Here is a 27,909-nt window from a genome sequence, read left to right as displayed (position 1 = left end):
GTGTAAGATATTCCATACTTTTAATTAAGTTTTGGCACAATTAATTACACAAATGAAATCAGCACATTGAACAGTAAAGCCTGAATAATGAATTTCAGTGAGGCCAAGCCTATATAAAGTTTTGAAAATTCAAGTACATACTACAAGACTATTTTGTAGATATTTCAATAAAAAATTAAAAATGAATAAAACAAATTAATTATTAGTAGCCCTCCAATAAGAACAGTTGGGAGGTTCCATCTTGCTCTGTTTCATATAATTCATGGTAGAAGAAAGTACAAAATACCTGTAGCACTGGTGTTATAATGTACAATGAATTATTGAGGAATATGGAATAAGTCAACTACCTTGACACAAATGAAGAAAAACACTACTTGCTTTCTTGCATTACAAATGAACTATTAGTCCTGTAAGAGGTTTCATCAAAATTCATCAATACTAAGGCAGGGTTTGAGTAGTTTACTACAAATATGGTTTTGTTTCTGCTGGAAAATTTGGGGAATAGTTCCTGACTAAAAATAAATGAGACTGATGCTGTAAATCTGAGTAGTTACCAGATTTGTTCATTTAGTGGTAGTTACAGAAAACACCAGCATGTTAATTTTTCTTGTTTAGTTCTATAAGAACTGAATTTGTGAAATTGTATATTGGCTTATCTGTAGAGAATCTTTTATGGAAGCTACACCGGGTATGTGATGAAAGGTTGTTATCGAGAAAGTGCTATAATGTTGAGATGTAAGCTTCTTTAAGAATATGTATTTATTTTAAGAGAACACAAATAGGAGTAAGATCGGTCTTTAATTAGATTTTGCTGGCTGATAACAAAGTTAACTCAAAGGATGTGGGAGAGGAAGTGTGTCCAGCACAAGATTTCAGTTATGAAATCTTCACGGGTTATCAGCCGAGTGGTGTCATCTTCTAGTCGCAACATTTCAGTTGATTGCATATCCATCATCTTCGCATTGAAACATTGCAACTAGAAGACGATGCCACTCAGCTGATAACCCGTGAAGATTTTATAGCTGAAATACGCCGAGAAAGTCTGCAATTGCATATAAGATTTCAGTTTTTGGTTGAAATGTCATCATACCCAGAAGAGTGATTTCTTTTACCACTGTATCATTTGAGTTGGCAAAACTGATGTCTGCTGGTCAAATATGTAACTGTCAGAAATAGTATCTTGAATATTTTGAAGACTGTTCCACAAGTACACCACTCAGTGAAGCACTCATATAGGTCTGTGGCTTTGTAGTACATTGCACATTTAAATCCTCATTCATAGTCTGACAACCACTGTGAAGTGCATGCATAGTGCCAGTTATTAGGTAGTAGTAGTAGTAGTAGTAGTAGTAGTAGTAGTAGTAGTAGTAGCAGTAGTAGTTTTATTTATGGCAGATGTACCTCATCTTACCTACTCATATGTTGTGTTGTACAACTGAAATACTTCTGTACATGTGTCCCTTGGAAGCAATTAATTTGTACCTCCAGTGAGGATACACTTTTCATCTGACCTCTTGCAGGAATCATGTGATGCTGTGAGCAATGAGAATGCGGAACAGGGGACGCTACATATATAGTCTGTGAGAGGTTGGTAATCTGGGGGATAGCTGACGTGATGAAGGCGACCGCTTATGTTAAGCAGGAAATCCGAGTTTGAATCTCATCACTTGTCGCCATTCAATTTATTTCAATGCCAATTGTGGCTAATGTAGGAGTTTCTCTTTCACGATAATAGACACTGTGTTCTCTAGAAATATCCTAGAATGAATTCATCTGAAGATGGAGCTGCAGAATAGATGTTACTACAGTTGAAATAGCAATTATCAAAACAATATTTAAAACTTGGAAAGAGCCATGGACCTTAAAGACACCTCATTAAGTATCTTCTACCAGAACATCAAAACCTCGTTGATGGTGAGGGTAAGCTTCTAATATCTAGTGTTCATAGCGAAAAATGAAAAGTGTGTTGCGCTTATTAGAACTTTATATTGAAATCATTGAAACTGAATAGATTTGTTTTGATGGATACAGTTTATATCATACCATAACGAACAGTGAAATGAAAATGAAACAGATGAAAAAAATGTGTATTACTTCTAAAGAAACTGCCATAATTGTTAATACATTAATCTCATTGTGAGACAAGACTATTAATGCCTGTGGTTGCCACGGTAACCATGATTGTACCTAGATGTGCGTTTCCTTGTCCAAAGCAAATTGATGGCTCAAAATATACAGAAATCTCATGGAGAGAGATTGGGACTGTAAAGAGGATGTGTGAGGGCTTCTCAGCAAAACTTCTTTAGCATAGTCAAAACAGCATTGCAAACATGTGAGCCCTTCTACACATTCTAAACTTACAACTACATCCGCAGTCTGCAAGCCACTTTATGGTGCATTGCAAAGGGTACCTTGTATCACCACTATTCATTTTCTTTCCTGTTCCACTCACAAATAGACTGAAGGAAGAACAACTGTCTGTATTCCTCTGTACACATCCCAATTTCTCATAACTTATCCATATGCTCCATATGTGAAACATATATTGCCAGCAGTAAAATCATTGTGCCACCATTTTCAGATGCTGTTTCTCTAAATTTTCTCAGTAGTGTTGCTCAAAAGGAATGTTGCCTTCCCTCAGAGAATTCGCATTTGAGTTACCATAGTATCTGTGTAACACTTGCTTGTTCATCAAGCCTACCAGTAACAAATCTAGCAGCGTGCCCATGAACAGCTTTAATGTCTTCCTTTAAACCTACCTGGTTTGTACTCAAGCAGTATTCAAAAATGTGTCACACTAGTGTTCTGTGTGCTGCCTTCTTTACAGATGAACCACACTTTCCCTAAAATTCTCACAATAAACCGAGGTTGACCAGTCACCTTCCCTACTACAATCCTTCCGTGATTGTTCTGTTCAGTGGCTGATACAGAAAAACCTCAAGGAGGGGGTGAGAAAGATATCTTAAGCTATCTTTAGTTTTACCTTAATAAAAATAATCAAGTCACATGCAAAGTGCTACATAGGAAAGTGCAACTACTAGATAACTCAATTCAGTTGAGTTGACTGACAAAAGAAATGAACAAGTAGCAGGTGGGCTGACTGGCATGGGCGGCACAGGTGTCAGCAGTTCAGGTGGCCCCACCACAAAGGGGGGGGGGGGGGGGGCATCATGCGACCCGTGTGCCTGCTATATGTACCCACCATGGGTTCCATTTCACATAACTTTGCAACATTACACCTGTGTATTTAACTGATGATGTGACTTTGTTAAGCAGCACACTGCTAATACTGTGTTGCTTCATTAACTCACTGTTTTCTACATTTAGGGCTAGCTGCCAACCATTAAACTTTGTAGAATTTTGTCTAAGTCTTCTCTATCCTATAGTCACTCAGTGAAAATTAGAGCATCTTCCGCAAACAGCCACAGAGTGTTGCTTACCATGTACAGCCAGATCATTTAAGTATTCAGAGAATAAAAGCAGTCCTATCACACTTCCCTGAGGCACTCCTGACAATATCCTTTTCTCTGATAAAAATTTGTGTCAAGATTGCCAAGACTGTTTCGACCAAACTGTAGTAGTTTTGTTAGGAATCCCTTGCACATTCTCCATAGAGTCCTGATCTCTCCCCAAGTGATTTTCATATTTTTGGAGCCCTGAAGAAAGACACCTGTGGTGCTGATTTGCTTCAGATGAAGAGATGCACACTTGGGTACATTATGGTTCTACAGATAACTGTAAACATTTTTCCATGAAGGCACTGACCATCTTGTTTGACAGTGGGATGAATGTGTTGACAGTTATGGTGATTCCTTTTCAAGTAGTTAATGGTGTACTTACTTTTCTTCCTCTGTTTTGTTTTCATTTGACTGCCCCTTGTTTATTAGAGCCAGCAAGATTAAAGGGACAGGACAACTCTGCAGTTCACACCTATGTGCCTGGCAGAGTATTAATCTGACCACCAACAGCTCTTTAAAAGCTGTGTCACAATAGTGGATCAGGAACAGTCAGCGGCTATGAGGCAGCAACCTTGTCATTTCCTTTCTTTTCTGAAGAAGGCTTTGGCCAAAAGCTCAGTCTGTAACAGTCTGCCACCCAATGTGTCATCTTCACAGTGAGCAGTGATTTATCCTTTTCACAATATTGTTGATATTCCAATCTGGACTTTCCATTATAAGTAATTCCAGTATTTGATTATATTTTGAAAAAGGTAACTGATCTATGCTTCACATTTTCAAAAACAACTTGTAGAAACTTTTATGTATGAATATATGAACAGGCACAGTGAACAATACCATGCCAGTTATAATTAATTATTCTAAGTTAATCACAGTCTTTCAGGCATTTGTGGTTGATAAGTCAGAGCTAAAGAATCATTAATAGTTAGTCATCGCAAACATTCTGTCATCCACATTCATTGTCAGCTGACGCTTGTGGAACTGGGTTACGCTTGTAATGCTCCTTCTCAAAAAATAGACAAGAATTAATTCAAAATTTCAGTTTAAAAATATTAATTATTTGCTGTATCCACAACTAAATATAATGGTTCTTCCAAAATGATAAATTGCATTATAGAATTAGAAAACGGTACAAAAATACTTTGTTACTAAACGGGTTGAATTGGAAGTGCCAAAGACTGTATACATCACTGCAGAAGTCCAGAGGTGAATAATACTGAATTTTTCAAATTTTTATCTGGTTTTCAGGGGTTTATTTAGTTCAAAAGTCTCAAAATAATTCATTTATTCTCACAAATGCAACTGAACAGCACTGCTATTGACTCACACTGCTGCTAGTAATCATAATACTACCACTAACAATGAATTCCCCACTACAAAAGCTAGGCAGTCATTGCCGCTATCCCTTTTTATAAAATTCTAACAGTGTAAACAATTATTACAAATGGCATTTTAATTATTTTTCATTTCAATGAATAATAACCTATATAAAGATGCACACAGCTTTCATAATTAGTTTGTAAAATACAGAGTCTTTCAGCACTTTAGTGTTTCTTAATAAGTATTTTTAGTAATCATTATTACAATTTCAAATTTTTTGAATTAAATAAGTTTCTCACTTGCCTACAAGTGTGGTAGTTTCATTCATTAGTTCCAACTAGTGTATGCAGAACACACCACCCCTTAAAACTTGCAATTAACACATGTTTACTTCATGATCAATAGGGCTTGAACAAAATTCTATTGAAGCATTTTGTATATTGTCTCAAGTCCCATTAAACAAGGTGTACATTGAAAACCAAGATGTCATCAAAAGTATATGTATAATCACATAGTAAAATTGTTGTATTTTGCATTGTTCTCCAGTCGGTCATATGAAATACTACAATATGTGAATCTCAGGCTGCTTCATTATAGATTTGGTATGGGTCTATGCAGGGTACTGATGTATTGTTTGAAGAGTGTTTGACAATGAGAAACTACAAGTTCATCATAATTTTATTGTGAATGATAAAATAAATGTCTGTTGGAAGTAATCTTAATATCTACAAAGCCTGCCAAGTTATTGAAAATCACCAGTTACTGTATTCTACACTCAGGGTGATAGAGGGGCTCAAACTAGGCTTACAAGTTCAGTAATGTCACTACATGAATCAGTTTGCTTAATTTGAAGAACATACCATAACCCAAAAATAAAAATCTAATGACGCACATTTTGTACAACACTCAGTCTCTTATCAGGGAGCAAAATACATGTAGGCACTATACAAACAAAATAGAACACACTGAAAATAAATAAAAAATATCTGGTTCATTGTTAAGTGGCAAACAAATGGAAGTAGTGAGATAAATGATACTGAGTTATCATTAATAGTTGTGTTAGAAATAATGACACATTGAAATCATTGGCCATCATTTTACTTTTACTTTCACACAGTGGTAGCAAACATTGTACTACTAATAAATAACCAAGGCTGAGCTGCATTAGATTTACTCCATAGATACTGTTTACACCCAAAACGCACATTAGTTTAAAAAGTAAATTTATAGGGAGATCACAGAAATTTTTCTGGTTATGATGGTACTTCTAGGGCATTATTAAGAACTTGTACTAACTTGAGAGGACCATTCTTGAGCTGTCTTTGTAATTAGATAATGATAAAAGGAGTATTTTATGACAGACTTTAAATATTGCAGTAGTGACTCCTGCCCATGGAAACAGAAGCATGCGCAACACAACTGCATTACTTCTTCAAGCTGTTTCAAAAAATTTTGAGGAAGTGGCTCATGGGGGGGATCAGAGATAAGCTACTTCCCTCAGCTTCGTTTTTGTACAAGATTCTCTACATATTGTCGCAAAAGAAGCTGAGTAGCACTGTTGCGTAGTGTCGTAGTTACGATACTAGCTGGTTGCATGTAGGGTTATGAGTTCAAAACTCACCTGAACTGAAAAAAATTTAATTTCTGTATTCTAGAAGTATCCACAAATGGCATGAATAATTGTGCTGGAATGTTCTGTAGCTGTATATATACCGTATGTGTTCTGGCCGGAGGCAGTTCCCTCCATGCTCTTGTATGTGCAAGTGCTGAATAAACCTTTGTTAAGTGAAGTTAGTGTTTGTCATTCATCTACTTACATCTTCCTCTATGTGACATTATTCTTGTGGAGACGCTGGGCAGTGAAACTTGTGATACCGCACATTATCGATGACACAGTGGCTCCCAAGAGGCCACAGCGCCACTGTTTAGGTGGTGAGAAACCTGAGTTTGAGCCATATTCAACAGATCACAATCTATTGGCGACAGAAGAAGAGGATGTCATGATGACAGCAACTTTGTGTCACCATATGAGACATCCTTCCGAGTTCTCTGGTGATGATGGCCAAGATCCAAACAAGTGGCTGAAGGTATATGAGCATATAGCCAAATTTTACAAATGGGATGACACCGTGTGTTTGGTTCATGTATTTTTCTACTTGGAGGGCACTGACAAGCGATGGTATGAGAACAATGAGGAGAAGTTCATAAGCTGGGAAGTATTCCAGGTGGAACTGCACAATTATTTCGGCGACACACAACAACAGAAGTGCAAGGCTGAAGATAAATTAAAGTGCAGGGCACAGCGTCCAGGAGAAAAATACAGCATCATACATTCAAGACATCTTGGAGCTGTGTAAAATAGTGGAGCCTCAAATGAAGGAGGAAGATAAGGTTGCACATCTCATGAAAAGTGTTGCTGAGGACATGTATCAAGACCTACTCCTGAAGGAGGTTTTGACAGTAGATGACTTCATAAAATGGTGCCAGTATATCAAGACAATGCACCAAAAAAGAATTACATACAAGAAGTTTGAACGGCTTCCAAACATTGCATCAATGTCTATGGAGGAAGAAACTGATTTCACAAGTTTTCTTCATCAGATAGTGAGAGAGGAAGTTCAGAAGGCATTTGGAGAGCACGATGAGCAAAAAGGTCATAAGGAATGAAATGGAACAGACATTGAATCCAATCTCTCGTCATTCATTTCCCTTTAGACTGGTAAAAAAGGTGAGACCCAGGCAAAGTTACATTCCTACAATGCCGCATGAGGAACCTTTTTGGGCACCAAGGAAGACTGATGTCTGGAGGACCCAAGGTAACCAACCAGTATGTTTCCACTGTGGACGACTGGAACATGTGGCGCACTATTGTCAAGAAAGACAGCGGATATTTGATGATGTCCACACCAGAAGACAGCAGACCTATCTTAGCCGACGCCAACTCCGGGATGACAAAGATGAAGAAGAAGATGTGGGTGCAGGACGACGTAGGTCACCATTGCTGCAAGCTATCTGTTTGAGAGGACGCTGCCCAACATGCTGATCAAGGTCTCCATTGCTGTTTAGAAGTTCCAGCCGATCAGCTAGCCGCCACAACCTAGAAAACTGAAGGGTGCAACATTCCTTAGAGGTGAGGCTGCCAAAGAGAGAAATCCTCTGCCGTCAATCACTACAAAAATGATAGGAAACTATGTCGATATCCTCATGGATGGCCGACCAGCCCAAGCTCTTGTCAACTCTGGAGCATCATATTCAGTCATTTCGGAGAAGTACCAACGCCAGTTGCACAAAACCGTATTCGTTGACAACAAAACATCTCTGCTGAAGGTGGCTAATGGGAAATATGTAAAACCTACAGGAATCCGTGTGGGTATAAGTGGCCGTACACAGCCCTTAGAACTCATCATCTTACAAGAGTGTAGCCATGACCTCATTCTCGGATGGGACTTTTTCAAAGCTTCTCAGGCAATTACAGACTCTGGTCCCTTGAAGATTATGCTAGACAAGATGAGATACAGTGGACAGGAAGATACGCATCCGAGTGTGTGGAGACTGTTTGTGCTCAATGAAGTGATCATTCCTGCAGTCAGCACTAGAAAGGTAGCTGTCATGTGACACACCATGCATCAACCCATGGATCTTGTAGTGGACTGTAAGAGAAGCATACCTCTGAAGAATAACTTGGTCATCCCAGCCTCTGTCGTCTCGTTTAAGAATGGATTCAGTGAATTGTGGATAGTTAACTGTCACCGAGAACCACAGATCCTTCGAAGACGCATGTGTGTAGCAAACACTGAGTTGTTAATCGCAGAACAGCTGAGCATCATAGGAACCTCCCTTGTACAGTCTGTGGGTGAAATTAGCGCTACCACTACGAGACAAGATCGTCTAGCTCGACTGTCACCAGATCTCAGTAAGGAACAACAGAAGAAGCTAATTGCCATTCTTCAAGAGTTCTCTGAATGCTTCAATCCACAGGTGAAGAGCAAATTAGACAAATTGACAGTGAAGCACTGAATTAACACTGAAGACAATCAACCAATAAGCCAGAGAGCATACCATGTGTCAGCAACGGAATGTGGAATAATTCGCGACGGTAGAGAAAATGATGAACAATGACATTATTCAGCCTTCCCAGAGCCCACGGTCATCACCAGTGGTTCTCGTCAGGAAGAAGGATGGCATTTGGCACTTTTGTGTTGATTACAGGAAACTTAATAAGATAACTAAAAATGACTTTACACGAATTGACAATACTCTAGATTGTCTGAAGGGGGCTAAGTTTTTCTCAACCATGGACATGTACTCGGGATACTGGCATATCGAAGTAGGTTAGGCTGATCATCATTAAACTGCATTCATCACCCCTGAGGGCCTGTACGAGTTTAAGGTAATGCCATTTGGTTTGTGTAACGCACCGGCAACTTTTGAATGAATGATGGATAAGGCACCTGAAGTGGACGATGTGTCTTTGTTATTTAGATGACATTATAGTGTTCTCAGAGACATTTGATGAGTACATAAAAAGACTGAGGGCCATTCTTAAGTGTCTCCAACAAGCCAGGCTGGAACTTAATCCAAGAAAGTGTCTCTTTGGAGCAAAAGAAATCAAACAAAGGTGTGCAGCCAGACCCAGAAAAGGAGAGAGCTATAAAGGAATTTCCTATTTCTAAAAGTATTAGGGATGTGAGAAGCTTCCTCGGATTGTGTCCTTATTACTGTCATTTTATCAAAGACATTTGTATCAAAGCCAGGCCACTCCAAGAGTTGTTAAAAGCTGATGCTAAATTTATCTGGGGTGGTGCTCAACAAGATTCTTTATATGTTCTGCAAAAAATTGTGACGACTGACTCTGTACTTGATCTGTATGATGTGAGAGTACCTACAGAATTACACAGATTCCAGTGGGTCTGAGATTGGTGTTGTTGTGGTCTAGGATTGGTGTTGTTGTGGTGCAGATTTTGGATGGAAAAGAGAAAGTTACAGCTTATGCTTCTAGGACACATAAAAAAGCTGAGAAAAACTACTCAACTACAGAAAGAGAATGTCTTGCTCTGATCTGGGCCATGTGCAAATTTCCTCAGAAACCACCTGTCTGAGTCATAACAATTCCACGAGCCAAAAACCTTCCAGCGTGTTTGGGATTGATCTCCTCAGACAATTTCTAACGTCTGCTAGTGGCAATAGATGGATTATTGTTTGCACTGATTATCTGACACGCTATGCCATTACAAAAGCCATGAAAACAGCTGAACCATTCAAGGTAGCGAAATTCATCGTAAAAGACATTGTATTAAAACATGGTGCCCCAAGGTTGTTAATTATTGATCGAGGGAAAGTTGTTCAATTGAATCTTGTGACGGAGATAAACTGTCGGTGCAACATCACTCGTCACATGATGACTGCCTACCATCCGCAAACTAATGGCCTTACTGAATGCCTAATAAGACCTTGGCTGATATACTATCAATGTTTGTCAGTGTTTAGCAGAGCAACTGGGATGAGGTGCTACCTTCCATGATGTTTGCTACAACACCACCAAAGAAGACACCAAAGGATTTATGCCATTTTTCCTGGTGCATGGGCGTGAGGCGATGACTACGATGGACACTGTGTTTCTGTTACATCCTGATGACATGGATGATGACTACATCAGCCAGATGTTAACAACATCTCAGGAAGCTCGGCAGTTAGCTTGACTCTGCACACTGCAGACTCAAGAAAACGATCCCCGAAGCTGTTATGTGAGCTACCGTCCTGTTGTCTACCAGCATGGGGACCTCGTCTGGATCTTCACACCCATTTGGAAGGTTGGTCTCTCTGAGAAGCTCCTCAGGCACTACTTTGGACCTTATAATGTTGTAAGACAGTTGCCTGATGTCACTTATGAAGTTGAAGATTTTGACCTTGACACAAGATGACGAAAGATCAGAGATACGGTCCACGTCCTTCAAATGAAGCCCTATAAAGGATCCTTCAACCCAGGGTAAATTCGAAGCTCCAGTGACAGGCAACAAGCGGAAAGGTAACAAAGAACGTAGCAGCAAGGGAAGTTCTAAGAAGATCACTGCCAGGGTGAATATCAGTCATCGGGAATCGGTGTATGCAGGACCAACGATTTGTTCTCGGACTAGGAGGATGTAGCACTGTGACGCTGTTCTATTAAGGAGGGAGCAATGTCACAGAAAAACCCAACTAGTGCAGTTGCTGTAGTGTAATGGTTATAATACTAGTTTGTTGCATGGAGGGTTGTGAGTTCAAAACTCACTTGAACTCAAAAAATTTTAATTTCTGTATTTGGTTTGAGGACATTCTAGAAGTATCCAAAAATGGCAAGAATCATTGTACTGAAATGTTCTGTAGCTGTATATATACCGTATGTGTTCTGGCTGGAGGCATGTCACACCGTGCTCTTGAATGTGCCAGTGCTGAATAAACCTTCATTATGTGAAGTTAGTGTTCGTCATTCATCTACTTACACCTTCCTCTAACCTTCTCCTTCCTATTACCTTCTCATTTTCATCCAAAATTTGCACCAGAACAGCACCAATCCCATACCCACTGTAGGTGCTCCCTCATCATACAGACCAAGTACAGGGGAGTCGTCAGAGCTTTTGCAGCACATCGAAAGAATCTTGTTGAGCACCACCCCAGATAAATTTGGCATCGGCTTTTAACAACTCTTGGAGCAGCCTGGCTTTGATGCAAAGGTCTCTGATAAAACAATGGTAATATGAACACAATCCGAGGAAGCTTCTCACATCCCTAATACTAAACAATATATTATCTCACCAATGATGTCCTAGCAGAGCTTAGTAACAAAAACTATCCTCTTGTTATATTTTTTCACCTTGCCAATACCATTACTTGTGTCTATCAGAGAATGCTGTGTGGAATTTTGATGAATGGAGAGAAAGCAAAGGATAACACTGACTAATTGCATCAAGGAAATAATACCAAACTTAGGACAACAGAATAAAAAAATGTTGAGCTTCACAACGTTCAATATTGAGTGTGCCCCAAATCTTGATTTATATAAATTATCTTTTAATAAGTTGAAGAAGTGTTCAGAACCTATAAGGTTTGCCAATGAGATAAACATGTTGATCATGGGTCTTTAAATGAGTTAAATCAGACATGTCCCAGAAGATAGACTAAGAGAAACCTACCTTGCATGAGGAAGAAGCTTGTCATACAAGGTGGGTATGCCTTAGCTGTGGTCTGGAGTGATCCTCTTCCTTTCATCCCCCCACTATTCTGTGGCACAGACAGCCTCCACCAACCCATTCCTATTTCCTCCCTGAATAAGGACACTGAGGTTTTGAAAAGAAGGAAAGTTACTTTCTATTTTTATGTGCTTCTATTGGCAGTAGTGTTAAGTGTGCCTCCTGCAATAAGTAATGATCAGTACAGTATCACATTAATCACTACAGATAGGGAGGACTGGTATTGACACCTGTCAATATGTTAAGTAATCTTTATCCAATCCATTTATCTTGTTTTATGCATCATGCTATACATACTTCAAAACCAAAACAGAGGAATGTTTTTGAGGTTGGAGGGGTTTGATTTACTGGCCGAAGAGATGTGCAGAAGGCAATGTCTACCTGATACTGATCATGTTTCTTGCTGGTGAATTCAAATTTGATTTTGCTTCATATTTTGCCTAGAAATCATATTCTCTGTGACTGAGTTAGATACCAGCAAAATGAATGAGTAAATCCATATATTTCTTACAGGCTGGATAGAGAGAAAATGGCAAACATGGTTAAATAAGTGCATGACTTATGTTGTTAATGTATAGCATTATGTGCCAAGGTAACTAACAAACTAATTTGTATTGAAAATCTTTCTAACAGGTCAACAGGAATATGCATCACGGCAGGCAGCTGTGACTTGGGGAATCATTCTGGCAGTGGCTGTGCCAATTGTGCTCCTGCTGATCTATGCTGGTTACAGAATTGTAAAACGTAATGTAGAGGAACAGAAAGCTGAAGAAGAAGAAGCAGAACAGAAGCAGGCTGCATACACAAGGTATATAAACATCTGTTAGCTTGATGGGTTTAAAGTTGGTTGGCAGTTCATGCAAACATTTTATGTATGAAAACTTAAAGAAGAGCTAACATAGGAATTTAAGTAATCTATTTTTGAAAATATAATATAATTAGATAGATAGAAGATATATTTGCCAAGTGGTGGCAGGAGACAGCACATATAAAAGTTATGGAAATGTTCAAGCCCTTGGTGCCAATGGCTCCTCCTGCAAGAAGGATGGAAGGGAAAGGAAAAGGGATGAACAAAAGGGCTGATGAGGTTTAGAAAAGGGGGAAGTTACAGAGAAGTTGCCCAGAACTCTGGGTCAAGGGAGGCTTATTGGATGGGATGAGAAGGAAAGTCGTTTTTTTCTCATCCCATCCAGTAACTCTCGCCCAACCAAGGCTTCGGGATGACTTCGCCACAATTCTTTGCATTTCATATACCTTGTCTGTCACTTTCCTTTGCCCCTCTTGCTTTTCCCTTAACCTTTCTGCCAGAAGGAGTCACTGGCTCAAAAAGCTTGTACATTTCCATAACTTTTACGTCAGTTTTCTCCCGCTCCCACTTCGTAAGCAGATTTTTTATCCACCCAATTATATTACATTTCAAAACATAAGGAAGGATAGTTTTAATGGAATTTTGAAAATTAGGTAATTAGATGTGGCAGAAAATGATCCATATTGTTGCTAAAAATATATAAAAAGAAAAAACTATGACCTTTAACCTTATTAGAAAATGAGGTACATTGAGTTGAATGTGGCATAGCAATGTGTGCCACAGGCTATATACACTGTTGTGTTGTCCCACTAGTGAAAGAATTCATGAATTAAATGCCAGTGCTATAAACAGAGGCATGTTACCAGCATTATATCTTATTTGACTGTCTGAAAGGAGATATGTCACCATATGGCAACTGACTTCACAATTTGCCTCTTATTATCACTCCATTCAATCGCTCTTCACCCTCTGACACATGACCCTAGTATTAGCAGTATTACAATTGTTATAGAGACTACTCAGGGTGTGTAGATAGATGGCACAGAGTACTACAATACAAAACATACAAGTGTCTTTGAATGATGAATCTGCCAGTTTGTTTTCCTCAATTTCTACTAACCCTGGTGCCCAGCAGACTGACATCTCTTTATACAGCTGTTATAAGTAGACAAGAATGTCTCAGATATTGTACATATGAAATATGTAGTTTTAAAACTAAATGATGTTCAACCCATGGAAAAAAATGACTGACATAACATAAATTTTTAAAAATGTAGATTGAAGGAATTTCTCCTTAACAATTCCTATTATATTATATAGAAATTCTTGATTAGAAATAATTAGTCATGTATACAGAAAAATCCTATAGGTGGCAAGCATGTGGCCATTTTTTAAAATAAGCATCCAATGTTTGCTCAGTTGCATGGTCCACATCATATTTTTTATCATGAAAATGATCTATGGAGCATGTACCAAACTTATTAATTTAGATCTATCAGTGCATATTAGCATATAATTGTGGTGTTGTCTAAGATGTTATCAGATAGTAATTACTTCAAATAATCCACAATATTGTCTTTATTGAACTGTAATAAATTTAAAATAATATGTCTGACTGCAGTGGCAGTACAAAAAAGTACGAATAAGTCTTGCACAATATGAATTACAAATGGCTTTGGTGCAATATGATGTTTTAAGAGAGCCAGCCATGTAGAACACCATTCAGCTGTATGTAAAAACTTTTTACTCTGGAACAGGTGAGAATCTGTATGACTGACACACAATGAGTTGTTGTCACACTTAGCACGCACCTCCATAGCCATGACCAATAATGAACATCAGTGCAGTTTTACATTACTGAAAAGTAGCATGTCCAAATCTTGGTGGAGGAAGAAATTTTCATCACCAGTATTTGGCCGGAAAAGAGGGTGGAGAGATGGTGACATAAAATTTTGGACCACCATATGTTACACCAGTCTCCTTGTGATGGAACAGTTTTACATACAATTGCCTTTCACCAAAGAGACAAATAAATGCATCACTTTGTTGGGCAAATGTACCGCTCAATTTTAAATAGTTACTTGCTACTGTTGTATGGTTGACTCTTACATCATCTGCTTTATGCCCAGCAACTAAACTCACTGCTAAATATTAGTGTCATACATGATCCTGCAGGGTAAAATTATTTAATCATAGAATGAAGGCTTTCATGACTGGATGACATAGCTGCTGATAAACCTTTTGGAATGTGAGTTTGTGGTCCAAGAAACTCTTCTGTTCCTGACGTTTTGTCAAGGACTGCACTGGACACCTTCAGAAGCGCTCTTCCACCAAGTCTTGCCGACTGACTGTTCAGACATCTGAGAGTGACATATATACTGTAGGAAATGGGGCATGGTCGAAGTAACATGTGATGAGCAGAGATAATCCTTGTCAAAGATCAACTTATGAAGCGATTCTGCAGAGCTACTCTCCATATGTTGCTAAGTTTCATTGCTTCCACTTTTCTGTTAAAATTATCCTGATGCTTATAAATTTCAGTGGATTCTCTGCATAGTTGTGGATAATAATTTGATGTTGTAGATAAGATTTCTGTTACAGAAAACTTCACTTCGTGGTTTCCTGACTGAAGAGCATGATTTGCTACAGCTGATTTCTCTATTTCTCCTAGTTGGCAAAGACTTGTATGCTCTTTTAGCCATGTATTTATGCTCCTCTTGGTAGTTCCATTATAAACTTTACCACACGTACACGGAATTTTGTATACACCACATGTCGACAGAGGAGGGCGTTTATTCTTCATAGATCAGAGTACTTGTTTTGGCTTCTTTGTTCGTCTAAAGACCGGTATGATGTCATGTTTCTGTAAAATCTTACTGATCTGATCCATTACTTTTTTAATAAAAGGGAAAGAAACTGCATTTTTCCGTCATTGTGGTTCATCCTTGTCCTTTGGTCTTCCGTTCCTTGGTTGCAAAATTCTCTTTACCTCTTTCCTTGAGTGGCCATTTTTCTTGAAGGCCTGCTTCAGATATTTTATTTCAGCATCCAGGTGTTGCGATGTGCACATCTGCTTGGCTCTACCAACAATACTTTTAATGACACCTCTCTTTTGTTGTGGATAGTGATTTGAATTTTTATGCAAACGTCTGTTGGCATGTGTTACTTTCCAAAAAAACTTTATGTTCCAAACTTCCATCAGATTGTCTCATAACTAAAACACCCAAGAAATATATTCTATTATTATTTTCCATTTCCACAGTGAACTGGATTTTTGGATTAATTTTATTTAGATAATCAAAGAATTTATCCAAAGGCTCTCTACCATGGGACCAACCCACAAATGTGTCATCTACAAACCAATACCACCAAGATGGTTTCTTATTTGCTTTGTCCAGAGCTGACTGTTCAAATTTCTCCATATAGAAATTAGTAATCACAGGACCTAATGGGTTACCCATTGCTACACCGTCAAGTTGCTCATAAAATTCATCGTCCTGCTAGAACTGACTCGATGTAAGGCAATGTCTAAAATGAGCAGTCAAATCCCCTGGAAAAATATCTGTTATGAAAATCATAACTTCATTGATTAGAATCATAGTGAATAAGAACACTATGTCAAAACTTACAATAATTTCTTCAGGAGTTAGAAGTAGTCCTTCAAGTTTCTCAATAAAATAACTCGAGTCTTTTATATATGAGTCAGTTTTCCCAATGTGTGGTTGTAAATGAATTGCTAGATATCTCACTATTTTGTACGTGGGAGAACTGATGGCACTAATTATGGGTCTCAAAGGAAAATCTATTTTATGAACACCATACAGTCTAGGACACATAGCTTCACTCTTCAACAAATCTCTTTTATCTTCTTTTATAGTAGTGGTAGATGACTTAATCAGACTATTTGTTTCCTTGGTATGCTGGCTGTAGGGCCTTCATAAGTTTTTATATTGCCCTGCGGTTAAAAGGTTCAAAATTTTGCTTCTATAATCCTCTGTATTCATAACAACTGTAGCATTCCCTTTATGAGCAGGAAGAACCACTATCTTTTCATCTGCATTTAAATCTCTGAGAGCCTTCCTTTTGCCTTTGTTAAATTACTTTCCATAGGTTTACTGTAGGATATGACCCTGGTGGTTTTGATTCAAATTGCATTTGCAATTTCCTTGGGGAGATTTCGAATACCTGCTTCTATATTTGCAATAATATCTTCAACTGGTACTCTGTTAGGTGTTATAGCATAGTTTCCTCCTTTTGCAAGGACATAAATCTCGTCTTGAGATAACACTCTCTCTGACTTGTTAACAACAGTATCAGACATCACCATATTGATTGTAGCTGCTACATTAATTTGTAACTTCACAAACTTTTTCTTATGTCTAGTAGTTGTTTCCATCACAACTTCCATTTATTCTGTACAATCAAAAATCCGATGCACCCGAGCTGTCAGGAGCATCCTCTTCAGCTTTAAAAAGTTTGGTATAGATAGTTCCTGTGAATTACTATGGGTAGAGGTTACACTCAACAGCCATACCAAAATAATTATTGGATCCTTCTGCCGACCCCCCAACTCAGATGATGTAATAGCTGAACAGTTCAAAGAAAACTTGAATCCTATTACAAATAAGTACCCAATTCATACAGTTATAATTTGTGGAGACTTCAATCTACTCTTGATTTGTTGGCAAAAATACATGTTCAGAGCCGGTGGAAGACAGAAAACATCTTCCAAAATTGTACTGAATGCTTTCTCCGAGATTTACTTTGAACAATTAGTTCATGAGCCCACACAAATTGTAAATGGTTGCACAAACACACTTGACATCTTAGCCACAAATAATCCTGATCTAAAAGAGAGTGTCATGATGGATACAGGGATTAGTGAACACAAGGTCATTGTAGTGAGGCTTAAAACCATATCAACCAAACCACTAAAAATAAATGCAAAATGTATCTACTTAAAACAACAGATAAAAATTTGCTTGATACCTTCCTAAGAGAGAGTCTCCATTCCTTTCAAACTAATTATGTAAGTGTAGATCAGATATGGCTCAAATTCAAAGACACAGTATTGACAGCAATAGATAGATTCATACAGCATAAATTAATAATAGACGAGACTGATCCACACATCAGAACACTGTTGCAGAAGCAATGAAAAAAAGCATGCCAAATTCAGAGCAACACAAAATCCCCAAGACCCGCTAAGTTTCACGAAGCTTGAAACTTAGTGCAGATGTCAATGCGAGATGCTTTTAATAGTTTCCACAATGAAACATTGTCTCAAAATGTGGTATAAAACCCAAAGAGATTGTGGTTGTATGTAAAGTACACCAGTGGCAAAGACAGTCAATACTGTCACTGCACAATAGCGATAGAAATGTTACCAATGAAGGTGCCCCTAAAGTGGAGTTACTAAATACAGTTTTTCATAATTCCTTCATGAAAGAAGATGAGGTAAATATTACAGAATTCAAAACCAGAATAGCTGTTAGCATGAGTGAAATAAAAGTAGATATCTTAGGTGTTGTGAGACAACTCAAATCACTTAAGAAAGGCAAGCCTTCCAGTCCAAATGCTATACCAATCAGGTTCCTTTCAGAGTATGCAGACACAATAGCACCTTTCTTAGCAATAATATACAACCACTCACTTGACGAAAGGTCTGTTCCTAAAGACTGGAAAGTAGCACAGGTTACACCAATATTCAAGAAAGGAAATAGGAGTAACCCATTGAATTACAGACCCATATCACTGACCTCAATTTGCAGTAGGATTTTTTTAGCATATACTGTACTCGAACATTATGAATCACCTTGAAGAAAATGACTTATTGATACATAACCAACACAGATTCAGAAAATATCATTCTTGTGCTACACAGCTAGCACTTTATTCCCATGAAGTAATGAGTGCTGTCGACAAGGGATCTCAGATCGATTCCATATTCCTAGATTTCCAGAATGCTTTTGATACCGTTACTCACAAGTGACTATTAATCAAATTGCATGCATATGTAGTATCATCACAGTTGTGTGACTGGATTCATGATTTCCTCTCAGAGAGGTCACAGTTCGTAGTTATATACGGTAAATCATTGAGTAGAACAGAAATTAAATCTGGCATTCTGCAAGTTAGTGTCATAGGCCCTCTGCTGTTCCTGATGTACTTAAATTATCTGGGTGATAATCTTAGATTGTCTGCAGATGATGCTGTAATTTACTGTCTGGTAAAATCATCAGGTGATCAATTCCAGTTACAAAATGATCTAGAGAGAATTTCTGTATGGTGCAAAAAGTGGCAATTGGCACTAAACAAAGAAAAGTTTTAGGTCGTCCACATGGATACACAAAGAAATCCGATAAATTTTGGGTATACGATAAATTGCACAAATCTAAAGGCCGTCAATTTGACTAAATACCTAGGAATTACAATTACGAGCAACTTAAATAGGAAATACCACGTAGATAATATTGTGGGGAAGGCAAAACAAAGACTGTGCTTTGTTGACAGAAAACTTAGAAGATGCGACAAACCCACTAAAGGGACAGGCTACATTACGCTTGTCTGTTCTCTGCTGGAATATTGTTGCACGGTATGGGATCCTAACCAGGTGGGATTGACAGAGGACATAGAAAAAGTGCAAAAAAGGGCAGCTCATTTCGTGTTATTGCTCAATAGAGGTGAGAGTGTCACTGATATGATATGCAAGTTGGAGCGGCAGTGAGTAAAACAAAGACAGTTTTCTTTGCAGCGAGATCTATTTACAAAATTTCGATCATCAACTTTCTCTTGGAGATGAAAAAACTTGCACAGGATAGAGTAGCATGAGAGATGCATGAAACTAGTCTCTGGACTGAAGACTACAACAACAACAAGTTATGAAACTATACCCGTTCTTCAGAGTATGCACTTTTGGTAGTGATTTTATCACAACACACACTCCTGTGTCTTGCTCATTATGATGGCTCAGATTTGATTGTAAATATTCAAAATTGTCTCAGTTAATACAGAAATGATGTTATATCACACATACACTGTCCAATCACATTACTGTGACCACCTTGCAAAAGCCTGGACAACCATTTTTTGCAATGTGGCAGCTGCGATATATACTGTAAGAGAGTCAGTGAGGTTCCAAAAGAGGCCGGTAGGGATGTGGAGTCATGCCAGATCCAGTGCAGTGGCCATTTGCACTAAGTTTCTCAGTTGAGGATTCATGGCGTAAACAGCCTGATTGAGGTGGTCCCACATATTCGCAACTGGGTTTAAATCCAGATAGTTTTGTGGCCAGGAGAGTATGGTAAACTCATCCTGGTGTTCTTCGAACCACACACCAATGCACAGTGTGGTATTGCCTTGCTGGTAGATGCCACCATGCTGAGGAAAAACTTACTGTGTGTAGGGGCGAACTAGCCCCTTGCTTCATTTGGGAATCAGTTGCTCAACAGTCGCATCTCCATTCACCTGTACACGTCTGTGCAGCCTTCGTTCACCTTTGTTACGTATGACCCATAGTGCACCACAGTTGCCTTGGTGATGGTTTTAGATAGTGACATTTTGCCATGCATGGTATACTTTAACCACAGCTACACATGAATAGTTTACAAACTTAGCTGCTTCGGAAATGCTTCCACCATTTGCCTGTAAGCCAAAGATCATGCCGTTTTTGACATCAGATAAATTGCTCCATTCCCTCACTGTGACAATGACTGCACTGTTTTCAACATCCACCACCAACACACTTTATATATCGACGACTGCTGGTGCCACCACCTGCCATCTGTGAATGGTTATTGCATGTTGATGTTGAACACAGGTGATGGTCACATTGATATGACTGGTCCTGATATCAATCTTTCCAGGAAACTATCTCACTTTTACACACAATCACAAGTAACATGAGAAACTGGGACCTGGCCTGCAGGCTTACTTGGGCTTGACTGACTAATGTACATGTCAAAAATTTTAGAATATGACAAACGGTGCCCTACTTGTAATATCCCTGTATCATGAATGCTACTACATAAAACAAAGGTGAGTAAGAGTATATTTGATCTGATAGGTATAGTATTGATATCTGTAGACTTACAACCCACAGAAATCCACAAATTCAGCTGAAATAATACAAAGTCTGAAGCTGCACATCAGAAGACACTCAAAAACTATGAGACTGACTGCCAGATTGAAAGTCCAGTTTAGTACCGAAATATTCTAATTCCCAGCAAATGTTAAAGTATGATGTGGCCAGTTGTCACACAAAAACTAATGCCTTAAAAGTTCAAATTCACCCGAAAAGACTTTCAACAAACACAAATTACCTCTATGACACTTGAGAACAGAATTACCTACAGCAGCCATTTACATCCCATTATACACCTTTTTAACCTGCCAAAGTACAGAAACTAAACATTTGAACCACTATTTAAAACATAAAAATTTGCAAATACTATGCATAAGCTGAAAGGAGTGCCTCTCTCTGTTGGTACTTCTCATACCGCACATAATGTTCTAGGCCTAGTGCTATACTCATAAATAATTTAAGTATTAGTTTGACAGTATATGGAAAGGAGAGATCGCTACTCACCATATAGCAGAGATGTTGAGTCACAGACAGGCATAACAGAAAGAGTAGTCTTGAACAAACTGTGACAGAAGCCTGAACTGATGTACTAGGACATGCATTGATACCATGGAATTTTGGCTGGTGCTAGCCAAAATTTAGATTTGTCTAACTAACCCTGAAAGGACAACTGATTGCTGTGCTCTATCATTTGAAAATTTGATAACAGAAAGACTGCTCAACATGTAGGCTTTTGGCCAGAAGGCCTTCTTCTGAAATAGACAACACACACACACACACACACACACATATTCAAGCAAATGCAAGCAACTCAAATCACACACAAACACGCATGCACATACACATACACACACACACACACACACACACACACACACACACACACACACACGCGCGCGCGAAACCACTGTCTGGCTGCCGGGCCCAGACTGCAAGCAACTGTGCATGATGGGAGAAGCAATCTGAGTGATAGAGTAAGGTTGGGGTTGGGGTGAGGAGGGGGAAGGAGAGCACAATATGCATGGGGGATGGTAAAGTGCTTTTTGTTGGAACATACATGGACAGGGTGGACAGAGGGTAGGGCAGCTAGGTATAGACGGGAGCCTAGAAGGGTTGTGTGCGTGAGGGGGGTGGGGGGGGGAGGAGGAGTGCTGGAAAAGGAGTAAAAACATTGTGGGTATGCTTCTGGAATAGAAGGCTGTGGAGAGGGAACATTGAAGGGTATAAATGAGTGAAGGACAATGACTAATGAAGATTGAGGCCAGGAGCGTTATGGGAATGTCGTATGTCTTGCAGGCAGAGTTCCCACCTTCGCAGTTCAGAAAAGCTGGTATTCTTAGGAAGGATCCAGATGGACCATGCTGTGAAGAAGTCATAAAAATGAAGAACATTGTTTTTGGCAGCATGCTGAGCAACTGGGTAGTGCATCTGTTTCTTGGCCACAGTTTTTTGGTGGCCATTCTTGCTGACAGACAGCTTATTAGTTGTCATGCTGATGTAGACAGCTTATTAGTTGTCATGCTGATGTAGGATGAAGCACAGTGGCTGCAGCTTATACTCCAGCCTGGATTTTCCATTGCTTAAGCATTAATTTTGTGGACATGCGCTCAACACAAGCAACAAAGGAAACATAATAAATAAACAGTTAATAATAAAGGTGGCCTACTCAGGAGAAGCTTCTCTTTGAACTCTATTAAATTTTGGTATCATAATTTACAAAGTACCAGTTTCATGCCACTTGTATCTTTATTAGAGGCTAAGTAAACAATTAATTAATCAAGAAAACACTCTATATACTGTATATATAATATGTAGATAAAGGTGGTGGTTCAACGGATAACACGCTGTGTTCAATTTAAGTGTCTGTATGTAGGAATCAGTGTTCTGACACTCTTGTCTAAGTAACAAGAATTAAAACATGCTATAATACTGTCTGCAAAACAGATGTGGAAGTGTGACATTCAGTAATGATAGCTGGAGACCATTGTACAGAGCACTCAAAGCATTTATGAGATATTGATTTACATGTGTTTGTGTAATATTGTTCATTTAAAATGTCAATGTAACTTCCATAGATTTTGCAGCCAAAATGTTATTAAAATGGCAGTACATGTGCCTCAATGTTGTGATCATTACGATATGCGTAGATTTGTACATAATACCGCAATTCTGTGATTTTCTAAGTGATTTTGAAGTATTTGATTCTGAAGTATATGACTTGGCCATCAAAAGCTGACTGCTGCACACACATCCTCAGAGTCCTGGGAAATTCACTCGTTACCTGCCTGTGCCTACTTGCTCCACTGGTGACCATGGTCACTGACACCTTGCCAGAGTGGACATTAACTTACATCCTGTATTAAAATCCAAACCTCTGTGTGGTGTCTCACAGAATGAGAGCACATAATACTGTTGAGGGTGACCATTCTGTTGCGAGATGCTATTCAAGCTAAAGGGAGGAAAGAATATCAAGTCAGTCACGAGACCGTTCAAGAAAGAGTACTAGCTCACATTGGACAAGGATGAGGAAGAAAACTAATATCTGTTTTGAAAGAGCCATCTTGTCATTTGAAATAATTAAAATATGGAAAGCACAAAAAACCTAAATTTGGCTAGTTTATGTTGGTATTTGAGACCCACTCTTTCCAAATGGGAGTTCAGTGTCGTAACCACAAAATCACTTCATTTCATTTGGTGATATTCAAGAGACGTATGCTATTTATCTGCTGGGTTCTGCCCTTTCCCTTTTCTCATCATCAAAACAATATGACATTGCACTCTGTATGCATCCTTCGTGGTCATCTGTACTGAATGGTTACGCTTATGTTACTTGATGTGTAAGTGACCAGACTGTCATCAACTAACAATTCTTGGATCAGGCTGTGAGCCTTGAAAATGTACACAATCTGTCTCAGCTCGGAGGATAGATATGAAGCTAATCTTGTAGTTATCTGTGCTCAGTCCTTTTCCTCATAATGGACAGAATAAACTATGGAGATTTTAATAACTTGAATACATAGTATTAATGTCCCACAATAATATTTACTTAATATTTCATTACGAAGTGTCTTTCAGCTTCTTAGGCCATTGTCAGATAACTTAATACTAAACAGACATTCCACACAACTTCAGCAAGAATTCATACTGTACAAAGACTATTGTACAAAGATTTGTGACATTTGAAGACTATATCATACAAAATCTTATATTGCAATATATTCAAATATTAAAACTGTATGAATGTATAAGAAAAATATGTCAGGCAAGTGAGTAATGGCATAGGCCACTATGTGGTATGGACAAACTTGTAAATGTGTTGAAGTACCTGAAAAAATGGTGAGAAGGGAAGTAAGTCTATGGAATGTATATGTAAAACAGTTATAATAAGCTTATTATCTGATGGTGAGAGAAATAACTGGCTGCTGCTACTTTAGTAAGGGTAAGTGATGGAATTGTTTGGTCATTAAGGACCAGGTCAGGATTCTTTCATTACATTTTTATGGCCCAGACACTTGGTACCCTACTCTAGCTACATTATTCATAAGTTTTATTTTTCAGGGACAAATCCACAAAGTCAGCTGTTCATGTTCTGGACTTTATGCATTTTGAGATATTAAATACCTTAAGTTTTATTGGGGTAAGACTGACTTATGGGAGAAAATCATTCTGTCTATGGTTGTAATTAGTACACAAATGAATAAATCAAATAATAAACTTTTTAAAGGAACAAGTATAGTGAAAACAGCTAAGAATGACATAAATACAATTTCCAATGGTAGCAGTGTTATGAGTAAACAATTCAACAAAAGATTGAGACCTACAGCTATAGTTGTATAAGTAAAATTTTCCTAAAGGTCGTTCAGGCATGCACCAGTCATATTTACATCATATTTTTTCCCTTTTGCAGAGCCAGACAGCTGGGCCATCCTGAGAATGCAACAGAACTACGTGCACTGAGTAGTAGGGAATCAGAGATTGAATAAACAACTACTTGATATCTCCTTCAGTGCAGAACACCACAAAAAAGAGATACTTGGATTATCTGCTGGATAAGATTCTAGCAGATGTCCTGCCACTTGCACAGTACAATGTGTATCATAGTGTAGGTATGTGCAGGATGCAAGTGATAATAAAGTGAACAGGTTTGAAACATTTTTATAATGTTTCAGAGGAGCATCACAGCTTATCTGGACATGAAAGAACAGAACTCATTAAAATGTTTGTATGTTTTCATAATGATGCAATCTTTTTTATATGTTTGTGAAGTGAGTCATAGAGATAATGTAACTGTCATAGTCAGCTATATTTATTTGTAACTGTTACAATCTTTTAAAATAGGTTTAACTTTATAATAATTACGTACATTTTCATACTCTTGTGAAATTTATTATAGGGCCTTCAGAATATTGTCTGAGTGGTGGATAATGTATCCTATTTTTTAATACACTCTTAAAGAAACTGATTGTAGTGTACAAACTAAAGATCTTTCATATTGTTTGCATATAAATATTTTTAAATGACCTTATAAATTTCTTTTAAATTTTTTGCCCTAGATTTATATATATTCCTCACAATGAAGAAATAATCAGACTGTACAAAATGTGAATAAATTATTAAACTTTTTCTAACATGTGTAGTTCTTCATTTGTAGTTAAATATAGTATTGCAGTTTCATTAATTTTCAACTCTGCATTGGACAAATTGTGATAGGTGCTGGAATGCCAGGTTTCTGTTTAATTTCAATTTTGAATTTAGAATTAGATGAAGAATTTTCAAAATATTCTGATCATTAATAGAATACCACTGCTTTAATTCCTTAGAGCACAAAACTGATTACCTGTATACAACAGCTATGTGGTTGCTGTTTGCTATTTGTTACAGAATATGTATTCCCAGTTCATACTAACAATGTGCCACACAAATATAATAATTTAGGGAATACACTAGTATTACATGACAACCGAAAGTGGAGTAAAGAGCCTACTCAAGAGGGCAGTGGACTGAGAAACAAACATATAAATACAGGAGACTCTTAAGTTTTCGTGAACATCACATTCTTGCCTAGCAAAAAGAGGAGAGAGTATATGAAAGAAAAATGAATTTTCAGTGGATTATATAGTTATGTGATATAAACCAAGTCTTATCTGTCCTACTACTCTCTTTCTGCCTGAAATTCTCAATAAGCCTTCTAAAATATAGTGAGGCAAAATTTCTGTCTTGTATTGTGTCTAACTTCAGGGCGAGTAATTCCTAGTGTTGCTGACAGAAACATTAAAAATATAAAATACTAATCCAAGATTTCAGAATTTCAATGTTTCTTCTACAGGAAGGAAAGTGGAACAGATTTCAGCTGAACACCTCCTTCCCTTAAGATATAAAAATCCAGGGTGAGAAAAGCAAGTGAAACACAAACACTTTCCCATCACACATCTGCATTCAAAATATTTCAGACTTGTGAAATATTTCACGGTAATATTTTCATAAATTGCATAGATTTTAGTTTATAAAAGTGCCTTTCCTGTAATTCTTACACTATTATGGAAAGGTAAGTGTTAAAAAAACACAATTTTATACTTAACTTGAAGACAGCAGTACATTGCTTTCATTGTTTACTTTCAATGAACCTCACAATCTGCAATATTGTCCCTAGAACCAATTGTGGCCTCTAGTTTTGAATCACGTGGAAGGCTCAAAACAGAGAAAGCTAAAGTTCTCTGACAAACTAGGCTGTGGCTTCTTAGACTTGTGCCACTGGGTTGATAACTACAACATCCACCTAAATGAGCCAGATGTGCAATACACATTAGAAGCTGTTGCACAGATAGCTCACTGTGTATGGGGTACACACAAGAGTTTTTTTTAGATTAACCAACTAACCATTCAGTCCAGATAACAATAGCTGTAGGAGACCCATAAGTGTCGGTGTAATATCCAAAGGAATGCCTCCCACAAGTGAGAGTATTACAACTGTAGGGGTAAACTGCCAAAACATCCATAATAAAGTGCCGGAGTTTGAAGCACTCCAAAAAATCAGTGAAGCTTACATTTTACTAATTACAGAAAGCTTGAAGTTGACAGCACTGAGATTTTTGAGGGAAATTTAAGTGTATCTTGAAAAGACAGGGTAATGGGAAATGGAAGTGGTTTATTTGTGCAGTAGACAAGAAACTCAAATCCACCAAGATAGAAACTGAAGCTGATGTGAGATTTTTGGGCAAGACTCAGTGTCAGGGGAGTGCATAAAACAATAACTAGATCCTTCTGTTGAACACCAAGCTCACCTCCAGCTGTAACTGAAAACTGTAGGAAAAACCTGTTTGCTTGTACATAAATTCCCAAATGAAAGTATAACCATTGGAGGAGAGTTTGGATATCCAACAATCAGTTAAGGTAATTCAGTATTGTTAATGGTGGGCATGAATAGATACCCTGTGAAACACTAGAAAATACCTATAGAGAAAACTACCTAGAATAGTTAGTTTGGGACCCCACTCATGATGGAAATTTGTTACATCCAATGGCAACAAATAGACCTGACCTCTTTGAGAATGCCCACATAAAAACCAGTATCTGTGACCCTGAGACGACAATGGTTACCAAAGTCCAAAGGACAACTAAAACGAGTAGACAGAATTATATGTTCACTAAACTAGGTAAAGAAGCAATAGTGCCATTTCTCAATGAGGAACTTGAAACTTCTAGCTCAGGACAGGAACATGTGGAGGAAGTATCAGTCATGTTTAAAAGAACTGTTGAGCATGCACTGGATAATATGAACCTAGTATAATAGTTCATGATGAGAAGGACAAGCCACTGTTGAGAAACTTCTAAAGAAAAAGAGACTACTGCCTAATTGGTGTAAAACAAAGAAATAACAGGCCTATAGATAGATTCTGAATGAAACACATTTAGCTACAAAGAGAGCAGTGAGTCAAGAATCAATGACTACTATAGCATAATAGTGTTAAATGATCTTTCACAAAACTCAAAGAAATTATGACTATATGTAAAGAT

At 38.0% G+C, this 27,909-nt stretch overlaps 1 protein-coding gene across 1 annotated transcript in view; it reads left to right on the top strand.

Annotated features, from left to right (window-relative positions):
* LOC126282127 (protein mesh) overlaps window positions 1-25,523 on the top strand; it is a 272,702-nt gene extending 247,179 nt beyond the window's left edge. Inside the window, exons 20-21 of the mRNA XM_049981598.1 lie at window positions 12,638-12,812; window positions 24,803-25,523. Coding sequence (XP_049837555.1) covers window positions 12,638-12,812; window positions 24,803-24,878 — 251 coding nt within the window. The 3' untranslated portion in view covers window positions 24,879-25,523. The remainder of the gene's footprint in view (window positions 1-12,637; window positions 12,813-24,802) is intronic.
* The last annotated feature ends 2,386 nt before the right edge of the window (window positions 25,524-27,909 follow it).

Source organism: Schistocerca gregaria, chromosome 7 (genome assembly GCF_023897955.1).
Source record: "Schistocerca gregaria isolate iqSchGreg1 chromosome 7, iqSchGreg1.2, whole genome shotgun sequence".
Classification (NCBI taxonomy): Eukaryota; Metazoa; Arthropoda; class Insecta; order Orthoptera; family Acrididae; genus Schistocerca; species Schistocerca gregaria.
This window is presented reverse-complemented; position numbering and strand designations above follow the sequence as displayed.